Source organism: Megascapheus bottae, chromosome 26, assembly GCF_031878675.1.
Source record: "Megascapheus bottae isolate mThoBot1 chromosome 26, mThoBot2.hap1, whole genome shotgun sequence".
NCBI lineage: Eukaryota > Metazoa > Chordata > Mammalia > Rodentia > Geomyidae > Megascapheus > Megascapheus bottae.
The window spans coordinates 4,810,721-4,824,715 of NC_143534.1; the positions used below are offsets into that span (position 1 = coordinate 4,810,721).

Sequence of the window (13,995 nt, forward strand, 5' to 3'; positions counted from 1 at the left end):
AAGCCAAACAGTGTGCATAAAGCCTTTGTCTTGTTTTGGCCTAAAGATGAGCTACACTTGCAGGACCACAGTCACTGTGTCACAGAGGCAGAAGGGCAGAGTGGAGTTGGTGGGAGAGCCTGCAGCTAGCCTACAAGTAGTAGGGGTATCACCTCTCGAGTAGGTGGGGAGGGAGGAATAACTTGGCAGTCTTGAACCCATATGGACATGATTCTAACGTTTGCACCCCAGCCATGCAGGGTGGTTCACCCATGTGTTAGAGGACAGGAAAGCTCTGAGTTCTTGGGCAGTCTGTACTGTATGGCAAGAGGCAGCCTCAAAACCAACCCTCCTTAAAGACAACATTTTGCTGTTAGAAATTTCAGTGCCGGATTGTTTGATCCAATTTGCCATGTTTGAGCATTTTTTTCTCTATAATGATTCACTAATCCATCAGGAGTGAAAGAACAAAAGATTATGGGAAAGGACACAATCACATCCCATTCTTTTCCCGGTGTCACAACAATGGAGAGGACTAGCTAATTTGGGTTTTGAACGAAGTTAATTTGAATAATGCAAATGAGCTGGGCTGGGATGCTTCTAACCAATACTTTGGAAAAAAGTCTTCTTTTGAGATGTGGGTCCTGGCTGCTCTTGCTGTCCGAGGTACTCTCTGCCAACCGCGGAGGCCTCGGGGCAAGAGTGGGTCTCCTGAGAGGTTTGCTGGGGTAACATGGTATTTCCTCGAACTTGGAAAGCTTGTCAGTGTCTGACTTGGCTTCTTGGTCTGTCTTGTTTTCAGTATCCTGCCTGGAAAGTATTTGGAAAAGATTGCCGAACAGATGAGGAACCATAGTATCAACGCTCTCCTGGTTATTGGAGGGTTTGAGGTATGTTGTCAATTCTCTGGTTAGCTCCTTATTTGGTCCCAAGCCACAAGTGGCAGCCTGTGCTGGCTTCACCCAAGCAGAGCAGCCGTTGGCTTCTTCCTTCTCTTCAGGAGCTAGGAGGTTAGATTTCCCAGTCTCATGGCCCTGCCTCATTGTAATGCAGAACAGCTCAGGGTGGCCTGAAACCCAGTTCCAGTCAAGTAAATGACTGGGAGAAGTGACTGTGTGCATCCTTCCGTGAGACTCTTCAGAAAGTCCTGCTTCATCTCTACGCTACAGAAATCATTCCATCGCTTACTTCATGAATAATATAATAGTAATACAATGTAATATTAAATGAATATCAGTCCTATGAATACCGATCATCATTTTGAAAGCTGTAAGAAGCCCCCCGTAGCCAGCTTGTGACCCTGAAGAGATAGTCTTCCTAATTCTTTTTTTTTTTTTGCCACTCCTGGGCTTGAGCTCAGGGCCTGAGCACTATCTAAGGCTAGAGCTCTACCACTTGAGCCTCACCACCATTTCTGGCTTTTTTCTATGTATATGGTACCAAGAAATTGAACCCGGGTCTTCATGCATGCTAGGCAAGCACTCTACCACTAGACCAAACTCCCGGCCCCTAGTCTTCCTAATTCTAAATGGTCGTGCTCTGTCTGTCTTCTCCTTTGTCTGCACTAACTGCTTCTCCTTGTCTGTAGTCTTCATGCGTCTCTGTGTTGACTTTTCTAGTGACCCCTGGCCGGCCCCCACTGTTCACGCTGTGTGCCGGGGGTAGCAGTGACTCCCAGGCCCTCCTGTGTGCTCAGTCCCAGGGATGCCTCCCTGGCCCGCAATCACACACACTTATCTGACAGGCCTACCTGGGACTCCTAGAGCTGGCAGCTGCCCGGGAGAACTACGAGGAGTTCTGTGTCCCCATGGTCATGGTTCCTGCTACTGTCTCCAACAATGTGCCGGGTTCTGATTTCAGCATCGGGGCAGATACGGCCCTGAACACTATCACAGACGTAAGTGCGCGTGCACCAGCAAAGCACGGCTCCTGCTAACCTGACACGGGCCCCTTTTATCTACCAGTGCGCTAGAAAGAGGTCTCTGCCAGCCACTCACAACTACGGACACGGCATCCTTCTTTCTTTCTCTCGTGGTTCTTTTCATTGGTGCCCCCCTCCCCTGAGAAAAGTATATTTAAAAGGCCTCCAGTCTCAGGAGACCACTCAGTTCCCCCACTTTTTTTTTCTCCCTCATCTCTTCCCTATAATGTGTCGACGCTGCCTTCTGTACCTTCTGTAGCTCAGCAGAATGGCTTCACACATGGGTTGCTGGGTTTCTTCAGGCCGACTTTGGCTGAGTGTTCATCGCAGTACAACTCAGCTCCAAGTTTCTCCACTTCATTTTTAACGGCAGAAATTAAACTAAATATTTTGTGATTTTTATTTGTTGATCCAGATCTACTGTGTGCATTAATTATAGTTTGATTTCTCCCTTTGTAATTGGCACTCCTCGTTATATCTAAAAATACTGATGCTGTGTATCCCTGTGCCAGTACTCGGGTTTAAATTTAGGGCCTTGCTGTCTTGTTGGCACTTTTTGCTCGAGGCGGGTGCTCTACTACTTTGTTAATTGGAATTAATAAGAGACTCACAGATTTATCAACCCAGGCTGGCTTTGAACCTTAGTCCTCAGATCTCAGCCTCCTGAATAGCCAGGATTATAGGTGTGACCCACTAACTCCTGTCAGTTTGGGGTTTTGCCAAAAGGCAATCAGAAAACCTATATTAACATTAATTTATAGATTACACTTGCTAATTTATATGAGAGTTTGGATAGTGGTATCTTAAGACTAGGTTCCGTTGGATTTTGTTTCATTTATTTCGAAATTTTTCAAGTCATTGAACTTCTTTCGAACACTGGTAAATAAAAGCCCAAACGCTTTTTCACACTGAAACGCAAATGGTAAGTAGAGCTTTGCATGGACTCGTGGCTTTTCTGAGCTGCTGCCACTTCCTTCAGCTTCTCCAGTAAAGCATCTTTCTTGCCCTTGGTGTCACTCTCATTAACCTCTCACTCTCGCATGGTGACTGCTGGTTGCTTCCTTGGCTGTGGCCGGTGACTCTGAGGCGCTCGATGGGTCCTCACTTTGTGAACTTCAAGAGCGGAGCCTACCACGTGACGCCTTAACGATTTCTGTTTTTCCTCCTCTTACCTGTTTTAGCAATTGGAGCTTCTGCTGAAATTGTCAGTAATTAGAACACGAGTTAGAGGGAAGAGATGGGCAGTTTAGTGGGAGCTTCTGCAGGTGCTGGCCAAAGGTTGTCATAGAGGACAAGAGTCTTGCATTATAATTGCAAATTCATCTGCTGTGAGGCATTACTGTCCTTCACGTTTTAAGTTCATAATACATGCATATGTATGTATGTATGTATACATGCATACGTATGTGTGTATACATATATAGCATATATATATTAAACATATATGTGTATATATATATATAGATATAGATAAGATAGATGTTTGAAGATTTGAAGATGAGAATAGAGAGCCCAAGCTATTGATTCCCTCTTTCCTTTAACTTGTCTTACATTTGGTCTGTTAGTCCTTTGAGTTCCAGAGGGTGGCTGTTCAGGGGCAGTGTCAAGCAGATGGCCTGCCACTCATGCAGGCTGTGGGCACAATCACACGTGGTAGGTGGTTGTATACACGGGCCCTCCACCGACCCACAGCGTCCTCAAGGCTCTGAGAAGCTGTCCCCTTGGTTCTGGTGTCTCAAGGTGGGTAACGAGGCCAGGTCCCACCACCTTGCCTCAGTGAATGGTGCCATTTCTCTGAAGCCCAGGTGTGCATCCCGAAGATACCAGGACCAGACGATGACCAAGGTATCTGTTTTGTCCACAGTTGCCTTGATCTCAGGCGAAGCCCGCACAGTGACGTCTCTTTGGTAGTTTAGGCTTGTGAGGGACGCTGGCTGGCCGGGTGTTGGTATCAGTAGCTTGTCACCTGAGCTGATCGATCACCTGTGGTCTGCCTGCTCTCGTGGCCAGCTGCTCTGGCTGTTGTGGTCGGCAGCTCCCTGCATGGTCCTGGGTCAAATTCGTTACGTCGACAGCCTCTGGGTATCTTCCAGGACTCAGTGGCTTCTTCGGTGGGGGCAGTGGTGTGACTAGGGGGCACTTGACAATGTTGAGGACCATTTGGGGTTATCAGAGCTGGGGCAGGGGCTGCTGCTGTGTAGGTAGAGGACAAGGATGCTGATTCACAGGCTGCAGCGTGCAGGGCCATGCCCACCACGACCAATCCTTCTTCTGGCTCAGAATCTTATCAACGCCGTGAGCTAGTCTAACCAGTTGTCGTCATTTGCATGTATAGTCGTCTGCTTGCTAGGCATAGGTGTACCCCTGAGGTTGGCTCCCACAGAGCTGCAGCATAGCGGAAGGTGAGTCATCCGGGCAGAGGAAAATCAGTATGGACTTTGTCTGAGCTGGCGTGTAGGTGAGTCTCATCGTGTCCCTGTAGGACTCTGCGCTGGACCTGCCATTCTGCAGCATCTGGCAGCAGTAGTTGGTTCTAGCCCAAACCATAAGCAAAGCAAGCCGGAGTAGGGTGAGCTGCCAGTGAAATGCACATTCGTCAGCGTGACCTCAGCTCTGAAACGATCTGAGCTGATCGTGCCCAGCTGCCATGACCCCCCTAACACTCTCTGCTACTTCTTTCCTCCCCCTGGACAGTTCCCAGTGTCCAGGGTAGCTTCATGGTGTGTGGTGTCTACGACAGAAGCCAAAAGCAGGACGGCTGATTGGCTCCTGTAGGACATTGAGGCGGGACTTGGGGTGTTTTCATAAGTCTCTTCCTTTCCTGGGCAGTGCTTAACACCACCCAGACTTTCCCTCCCAAAAAGAGAACAAAAGAGAAACATCCAGAAGGCAGACCAGAGATTTCAGAGAGGAGTCAAGGCACTGACCATCCCTTCTGACTCCCCCTGCCCTCCTCACCCACTCACACTTCCCCGGGCCAGGCAGCGCACTCTGGTCTCCACGGCCTGCCTCTACCCCTGGGAGCCTCCACAGAAGGCAGCTGATTTCCATAGATGTGTCTTCCACGGATGGCTGGGCTCCACCTTTCCTTGGAGAGTAACAAGTGCTTTTCTGAAGCCCAGAAAACGGCAAAGATCCACTCCCGGGCCGTGGCTCTGGCGGTTCTGAACTAGCATGGCCTTTGGAAGGCAGTTCTTCAATAGAGCCACAACCCGAGTTCATAAGGCAGAGCCAGATGACACAGCCGAGGGCCCCTGTGCTGGATTTCTGTGGCTGCAGTGGGCCCAGGGCGAGGGGGAGGACCCCTCTACAGTGCACCCCACCATCTGACCTCCTGACTGACGTCCACCACCCACTGTCCCCCAGGGGCTCCCGTGTAACCCCTGTCCTCCAGGTGGGGCTGACGTTCCCATGGAGATGAGTGGATACCCGGGTCAGTTTCCCCGCCGAATGCTTCGCGCTAAAGCCTGGCTCCCTGGTTACCCGCCTGGATGTAGGAATGCGTGAGATAGCCACGAGGAGTTTCGCATCCCTGTGTGCGTCTTGCCTGCTACTATTAGCAACAGTATACCAGGCACAGAGCTAGGTGTTGGTTGCGATACTTCCATCAATACGATTGCTGAGGTAAGAGATGGTCCTCACACTGGCTCGGTTTTGTTTTATAATCTGCACTGCCTGCCGGCAAGGACATCTTGAGCCTGGCCAACACCAGCCTTTGATATCAAGTGAGCAGAATTCATTCTTTTTTGATGTCCCATTAGTTTCACTTTGTCCCACACTTACAAAAACAGGATCGCGTGCCCTCCTTTTCTCCTGGGAGAGCCTGTCTTTACTGACCGAAAATAAAATGTGGCATACAGACGTCTACCTAATATATCTGCACCACTTGGACGAGGTGAGGGCTTATGAGCAGGCTTCTGGTAAGATCTGCCGCAGCCTTCCAAGGCATGGAATAATAGCTAAAAGTGGGAAGGGAGAGGAGAGTCGTGGAGTGAATCAGGTGATACCAGGATTCAGGTTGCCTGGTGAGTATGGACATCTCCAAGGCAGAGCAGAGAGCCTGGGCTCTGGAAGCTCATCCGGAGACGAGGGGACAAGGATGAAGGCTTGGAGGACTTAGGAACTTGAAGCAAGCTCCTCAGGCTGTTGCCAGCTGAAAGAGCCCTCTCCTCTGGGTAGAGGCTGTCCAGCAAGTCATTAATACACGAAACATGGAAGTCTCTCCAGTGGCCTAGGCCACAGGAAGTGACCCTCACCCCATGGGGGTGGGGTGACTTCTTAGTGCGTGCAGCACCCCTGAGATGGACAGCGACTGGCCTCCAGTATTTGCCATGGAAACTCGTACCTCTGGTGGGGCTTTCTTGGTTCAAGTTGGAGGTTGGCACAGAGCCTCGGGAAACAAGCAGTTCATTCCAGGTTGTTTCTTTGGAGTTGAATTTCTGAGACAGGAAAAAGAGAACAAAGGTCCCCAGTTAGGCCTGGCATCCTAAATCTCCACTAGAAGCTCAGCGTGTGGCAGCTCATCTGATGCCCACATGCAGCCTGTGATCTTGTAGTGCTGGCTTCAGCTTCCTGTGTTGAGACCACTGAGGAGCCAGCACAGCAGCCCCCAGCCCCTGCAGGTTGGGCTGTCCATCTGTTCTCGGCCCTAGTCTCCTGTCACTTCCTAGAGGCACCTACTTGCTTTAACCTCTCAGCTTGCACATCTCACTGCCCTGATCAGAAATAGCTTCGCTCGGCCTCCCCTAGAAGACCCTGAGAAGGGAACACCTGCCTGCTGCCCAGATCCTGCTGCAGCTTGTTGGAAGGACCACCCAGGGCCCTTGGTATTCGCCTTCAACGGCCCTTGTCAGTCACAAGGCTTGAATTCCAGGTCCCTGAGCTTTTCTGCTCAAGGCTAGAGCTCTACCACTTTGAGCCACAGTTCCACTTGCAATTTTCTGGTGGTTCATTTAAGAGCTGCAAGCCTGAGCTGTCCTTGAACTGCAGCCCTCAGATCTCGGCCTCCTGAGTTAGCTAGGTTTTCAGGTGTGAGCCACCGGTGCCCAGCGTTTGTTTTTCTTAACACTGTAACGAATGATATTTCACTGACTTCACTAATTTGGTTTGGACCAGTCAGCGTAGCAACGCAGGAACTGCATTCTACCTGCAGCCTGGCGTTTTTTCCTCCAGGGTGACAGGGATGGATGACTGTCCCGCTAAAGAGCACTCCTGCCCGAAGTACAGGAAAAGTGGATGGCTTTGGGCATTGGGTCTGGTATGTATGGTGTCTTCTCTGCGAGGCCCGGGTGCTACCTGAGCACCCCGTCTTTCCCTCCTCATCACTACGTTAATCATAGCTCCAAACGTGGGCAGTGTGGTTTGCTAATTTTAGGAGAGACTAATTGAAGCCTTTCAGATGCAATCTCACTAATGAGGAAGGCTGCGTGCCAGCTCCAGGCAAAGACAGGCTCTTTGAAACCAGCCGACATTGTTTTTCTAACCAGTGGCAAGCAAAACATGCAGACTTTTGCTCATCGTCCAGGTTGAGTGATTTTTATATTCTCTTCCAATACTGGAGATTGAACTCAGCACCTCTAGGCAAAGCCCTCTGCCACTCGAACTCTGATTTCCAGGCAGGGTCTCACCATGGTTGCCAATGCTGGACTCAAGTAGCTAGAATTACAAGCACCAGCCAGAGCTGCCCAGCCAACTTTGCTTCTTATTGATGGATCTGTTTTGTGTGGATGGAGTAGATGTGAAGAGTTGAGCTTGGCTGCTGCTGCAGCGTCCTGAGGAAATGGATGGGGCCCAGGGTGGAGCCATGAATGGAAGGTGGTAGGTGGATTTCTCTGTTGCTTGCCATCCTGAGCCCAGGCCCTCACGGAGGATGGAGAAGACATTTCTTTATGAGGCGTGGTAGTTGCGTGTCAGCCAGGCTTCTCTGGATACTTAAGAAGCTACAGTTTGTCTGGTAGCGGTATTGTGATTAAGAATGAAAACATTAATGGATGAATTGAAGATGAGTAAACCCTTGGTGGTGCAAGAAAATAAGTAGCCCTGGAGAGTTAGCATGCCTAGGACAGTGCCCAAAGTCTCTGTGAGAATGGAGCAGAGTGGACTGGCCTGAGGGCCTGCCCACCTTTCAGGGTAGTGGGCCGTCCTGGCCCCGTCGCGGTGATCGTGCTGGTCAAAGGGTCATTTTGATTCTCGGGCCTGTCCTGGCAGACCCGCCCACTGCTCTTTGCTAATGCTCTGCTTGCTCGGCCTTAGTGGCAGGACTGGCTGCAGCCCGTGGGGGGAAGGAAGCTCTGGGCCCCATGCCTGGCCAGCTCCGGCCACATCCCCCGGGTCTGGTTGGAATGCTCGTCTCCTTATCTGTGAGCAGACGTGTGACCGGATCAAGCAGTCAGCCAGTGGGACCAAGCGTCGTGTGTTCATCATCGAGACCATGGGGGGCTTCTGCGGTTACCTGGCGAACATGGGGGGCCTGGCAGCCGGAGCCGATGCGGCCTACATCTACGAGGAACCCTTCGACATCCGAGACCTGCAGGTGTGTGCGCAGGCTGGGGCTCTGGTCACATGGGCTGGATGAGTAATGGTGTGCATGTCCGCCTGAGACTCTTACTTACTGCAAGCTGAAGCTGGGGGCTGGGGGCTCACGTCTGTAGTCCTAGCAGGTCAGGAGGCTGAGTTTGAAGCCATGCCCAGGCTGGAAAGTCTCGCTGTGGTGGCTGAGACAGAGATGATAGATGCCTAACTCTGTCGGGGATTGTCTATAAAGTCAGGCAGCTGATGTATCTGAGAGCTTTAGAAAAACATTGTCACACATACAATAAAAAAACCGGGTAAGAGACATGAAGACAATGTGCAACATTTTGGCACATACGTGCAATAACAGAAACATCCAGTTAATTCTAAGAAGCATTTTTTTGAGGGGGGAGGTTGTATTGGTTAAATAAGGTATAACAATAGTCCTGTGTATTAGGACAATTTCCTATTGTTATATTTGCATTTAGCACAATCCGATAGTGTACTGACCTCTTAGCAAAATGTAAGGTGTAGAAGTGGCTGGCTTTCTGTAGCACTCAGCCATACAGTTCATAGCTCACAGAACCCGTGGCACCCAGGTCTTATGTTTCACCAGTTAATAAGATATTTCCTTTTTTCTAGTCCAACGTGGAGCACCTGACAGAGAAAATGAAGACCACCATTCAGAGGGGTCTCGTGCTCAGGTAATGGGTAATACTTCCAGTCTTCCATTTGAAACCTGTGTTCTTCACTTAATCCATCTTCCCATCCACTAGTAGACAGCACTGGCTTTCAGTCTGGCTGCTGAGGACTGAAACGGTGCTATTAAAAACACACTTGCATTTAAGTAAATGGAGATTTAATAAGTATGTCCGTATGCACGCATCTACCTATAAATACACACACATGTATGTATGTAATGGCTTTGTAGCCTGTTTTGGCACTCTGCCTTTGAACCACATCTCCATTTCTGACTTTTCGTGGTTGAGTGCTCTGCTGATTTAAGATCTCAGCCTCCCGAGTACCTAGACTTGTGAGCCCCTGCCGCGTGGCGTACTCCTTGTCTAATGTCGCCCCTTCTCCATGGAGAGAGGAGGAAATGAGCAGGCAGGTAGAGGCCGGCAGAGACGTGGCTGTGCCACCCAGCTCCACTCTTGTCACTTGGTGACTAACGCTGGCCGTGCCCCATTGGTTTCAGAAACGAAAGCTGCAATGAAAATTACACCACGGACTTCATCTACCAGCTGTACTCGGAGGAAGGCAAGGGAGTGTTCGACTGCAGGAAGAATGTGCTGGGCCACATGCAGCAGGTCCGCCGGCCTCCCCCCCCACTGTGGTCCTTTCAGCTGTTTTATTGTAGAGGGGGAATTCTTCCACTTGAGTGAATGGGGATTGTACAAGAGAAAGCCTAGTCCCTTGACTTTGGCTGTTTCCATTCAGATTTAAGTACAGACTAGGCTTGCTTAAGGTTGACCATGGCCTGTCCAGACCACTGATGGTTACTGGAGACGGACACATATCGAGAGTGGCTTGGAATCAAGTTTGCTCTCAGGGCCTCAGCTAGAGCTCAGGTGTGTACAGGGAGACACCAGTTATATACTACCAAACGGTGCCTTGTGTTTCTGTGAGCTTCTAACAAAAGGGTCTGTCAATTTATTTCCGATTCACGAATACCCTAAAGTTATATGACCAAATTAGTAATCGGCATATTTTAGTTTCATGGGAGTTCAGTTTATCAGATGCTTACAGGAGAAACGTTCTACCTCAGAACAAGTTGACCAAACTGGTTCATGACACTTGTCCATCTCTCAAGAAGGAAGCTGACTGCCGCACTACCAGCAATCTTCATCTTAACAGAGATTAGTCCTCCCCCCCTTTTGTTTTCTTGGTTTCTCCATTATTATAAGATAGGAATGTGCAAAACCAAATCATGCTTTCATCTCTTAAAAACAGAAAAAAAATAACTCTTGCCAAATGGGGTTTTTCATCTGCTCATTAAAATGCAGAAAGCCTCTGTAACGAATAGTTCCTGTAACCTCACCAACAGGGGGGAGCGCCTTCTCCGTTTGACAGAAACTTTGGCACCAAGATCTCCGCCAGAGCGATGGAGTGGATCACCACGAAACTGAAGGAGTCAGCGGGCATAGGTGAGGAGGCCCGAGCTGCTGCCTCGAAAGAGTTATTGGTGGTGGGAAATAGGGCCTTTCCCTTTCCATCTTCCCCTTTCGCTGTCTGTGGTGAAGCTTCCTTCCTGCTAGCCCTCCCCCCCCCACCCCCGAGTATACCTGTTGATCAACATGGTAAGTTGTAGTTCATGAAAAAAGAATGTTTTATTCCTTTTAATGGTGATGGTCAGGCAGATCAGTACCGACCATTCTGATTCGGCAGATGGTTGTACTCTTAGTAGCAACACCATAAAATGGGAATTTTAGGAAACACTCAAACTGACTTTCACATAAGCTGTTTTAAGATCCATTGGTTGATTTGCATTTTGGGAGTGAAAGAACAAGGGAGAGAGGGAGGAAAGACAGATGAGGGAGAGAGAGAAAGCCAGAGGTGGCAAGACCCCAAAATGAATAACCAAACAACCCAAATGTGTCCTCCATTATCACATTCCCCTACCACCAGAAGTGGCCTCAAAATTTTGAGACGGTCTTTACCTTGATATCTTTCAGAATTGTATTATGTAGTAGGAGTATGTCTCCCAGCCAGGGAGCTTATCTTGACTTCACATACAGTCTTGAACTTTTCTAATTCGTGAATATATGTTGCCTCTCTCTTTTTGTTGCCTATGTCAAAGCATTGTTTTTGCTCCATGAAGACATCATATTATTATTATTTTGGAGGGTGGCTTTATTCCTAGGGTCTTGATTTTTTTTTGTAGGTAGTATTTTTGTAGCTGGTGTACAGAAATACAAAAAGAACCCCACTTTTTTGTACGTTCTGAAGGCTAATGATTATTGATAGTTTATATTTGCATAGGAATCTTGTTGGTTTGCTATCACCAGCTGTTCTCTCCAGTAAATCCTAAATCTGGACATTTCTGTCCTCATCTCAAACCACAGTGTTAACAAGCCAAGAATTAATTCTTCATAGTAAATTGAAGTGTTTCTGTAACTCAATATTGGTTATCTATGATTCATTACTTGCTAAATATATTTTCCATGATTAAAAGTTACTATGTTTTATATATTTCTTGTACCAAACCACACAATCAGTTAACATGCTAACTTACTGACTCAATATATTAATATTTCTATGCTGATGTTAATATGTTGGCATGTTGGTATACTAACTACTGACTTCTAATGTTAAGAACAACCTTGAATTTTAAAGTGTGGTCCCCATGTATTGGCTTTTATTCACTGCTGGTGAAGTTGTAGGTGTTTTCTATAGCCTTTGTGTTCAAGTGATGGTGAATATTTGCCAGTATCTTCCCTCTGGTTCTGTCTCTGTCAGGCACCAGGGTCAGGTTTGACATTGGGGGCTTTGGGTAGGCTGTCTGTGTTTTTGCCTTTTAAAAACAAGTTTGGTCACCCACCAGACCTCTGTAGGAAGATTTGTCTGCAAAGTGGATTTGTATCATGTTTATAAAGTTACATTTTCTAGGAAACTGAACTCATTAATGAGTATTTACAACCCATGTCCTGAAACCTTTCACAGTAGTGTCCGAAAGCCTGGTGCATTTCGGGTTTGCTGTTCATTCTGATATCGGCTGTTCCTGCCTGCTTTTGTATCTCCTATGTTTGTTTTTTCTTAAGACTTCTTTTCGGTCTGTGGATGCTTGTCTTTGGGTACCACCTGTGTTCCTGCTAGAGGATTCAGGAAGCATTTATTGCCCACCACTGTAAGGACAGCTTCCTTGCAGGAATCAAGCATCCTTTGGGGTGGCCGTTGTAGTGAGGGTTCCACAGGAGTGAGAACGTGGTGCACCCTTTGTGGGCCTCTCTCCTCCCGGTCCCGGGTTCTGTGAGGATGCTCCGGGAGTCTTGTGCTGAGGAAGCCAGGAGGGATCCTGATCACACCGTGCAGTGTGGGATCCATGCCACCCCATCTGATCTCCATCCCAAGGCCACATGGGGAATCTGAATTCTCAGCTCACCGTGGAACTTGGCACGCTGAAGTCCGCGGCCTTTTCTTTCTCATGGTTCCTTATTTCATACACCTTTATTGGCCCGCTTAGGGGAGGCTTCATACTTCTTAAGACCTGTTTTTTTTTGTTGTTGTTGTTGTTTGTGCATCACAGGAAAAAAATTCGTTAGCGACGATTCCATTTGTGTGCTGGGAATATGTAAAAGAAACCTTCTTTTCCAACCTATGACAGAGCTGCGGCAGAAGACAGATTTTGAGTAAGTCATTGCCGTTAAGGGACTCGTAGGAGTCGTGGGTACTGAGTTTTATAAGAGGTAACTTACTTTTAGGAATGCATTAGCTTTTCTCAGGCATCAAAAACTCTTGAGATGTGGGGTGGGTCTTTTTCCCTCCTTTGGTGGTACTGAGGTTTGAATTACATTCTTGTAGATTGGCGCTGCACCACTTGAGTCAGACCCCTCCCATTTATTTTTTGGGAAAGGTTTCATGTTTCTGCCTGGGAACAGCCAAACCGGGGTCCCCTACCTCCACCTCCTGTGTAGCTGGAATTAGAGAGGTGCACCTTTGTAGCCAGTACTTTCGGCACAAGGCCTTGCTACATATTTGTGGGGGTCTGGCCCTGAAACCATGATCCCCTTCGTTTTCAGCCTCCAGCGTGGTTAGGGTCACAGTCACGTGCCATCCCTGTCCAGCCCTTTTGGGTTTCTAGAAGTAAACAATTTCACTTGACTCAAAATAAAAAAAAAAAAAAAAAACCTGCTTCATTACCCATCTGTCCGCGGTGACTTTGCAAATAAGTACAAATCGTCATGGCGGTCGTCTGCTCTCCCTGCTAGGCACAGAATCCCCAAAGAGCAGTGGTGGCTGAAACTGCGTCCTGTCATGAAGATCCTGGCCAAGTACGAGGCGAGCTATGACGTGTCTGACTCAGGCAAGCTGGAGCACCTGCGTGGCCGGGGTACCCACGGGGAGCCCGCGGCCATCTGAGACCCACACGCCCACCTCCAGACCTCCACACGCATCCGGAGCCACGCCTCCCGTTTGTAACTTATTTATCAGCACTTTATCCAAGTATTGTTGACCAAGTGTTGCTGGCAGTAATACCTAATCCAGAAAACACCCGGTCACCAGTCATTGTCACCAGTGTCACCCCCGACCCCTGCCAGAGCCCCATGAGGAGACGCCACCCTTCATGCACTCGATTCAGAGTCGGTCGGTCGTCTACCGTGTACTGCCTCGTGCTTTATAATGTGCTTATCTAGTGGAATTAAACATTTGCCTAAAGCTCCCGGGGTACCCAGGATCTTGTTCTAATGGAATTTCATACCTGACGTCAGTTTTTCTTGGTGGTCACTGAAAGACTCGTCTCCAGTTTCATAGGTAAAGGTTAGCCAAATGTATTTATAGGGAACCATCAAAGTACTCAAGGATAAAGTTGTAAAAGGAGGGAAAAGACCGAGGTTGGATAAATGGCAGCTATGCCAAGGGGGAGA

General features: G+C 48.4%; 1 protein-coding gene across 1 annotated transcript in view; it reads left to right on the forward strand.

The window, feature by feature from the left end:
- Positions 1-13,803, forward strand: part of Pfkp (phosphofructokinase, platelet) — a 43,866-nt gene extending 30,063 nt beyond the window's left edge. Inside the window, exons 15-22 of the mRNA XM_090318810.1 lie at positions 782-869; positions 1,724-1,876; positions 8,268-8,432; positions 9,053-9,114; positions 9,609-9,720; positions 10,458-10,557; positions 12,657-12,759; positions 13,339-13,803. Of these exons, the coding sequence (XP_090174936.1) occupies positions 782-869; positions 1,724-1,876; positions 8,268-8,432; positions 9,053-9,114; positions 9,609-9,720; positions 10,458-10,557; positions 12,657-12,759; positions 13,339-13,489 (934 nt within the window). The 3' untranslated portion in view covers positions 13,490-13,803. The remainder of the gene's footprint in view (positions 1-781; positions 870-1,723; positions 1,877-8,267; positions 8,433-9,052; positions 9,115-9,608; positions 9,721-10,457; positions 10,558-12,656; positions 12,760-13,338) is intronic.
- The last annotated feature ends 192 nt before the right edge of the window (positions 13,804-13,995 follow it).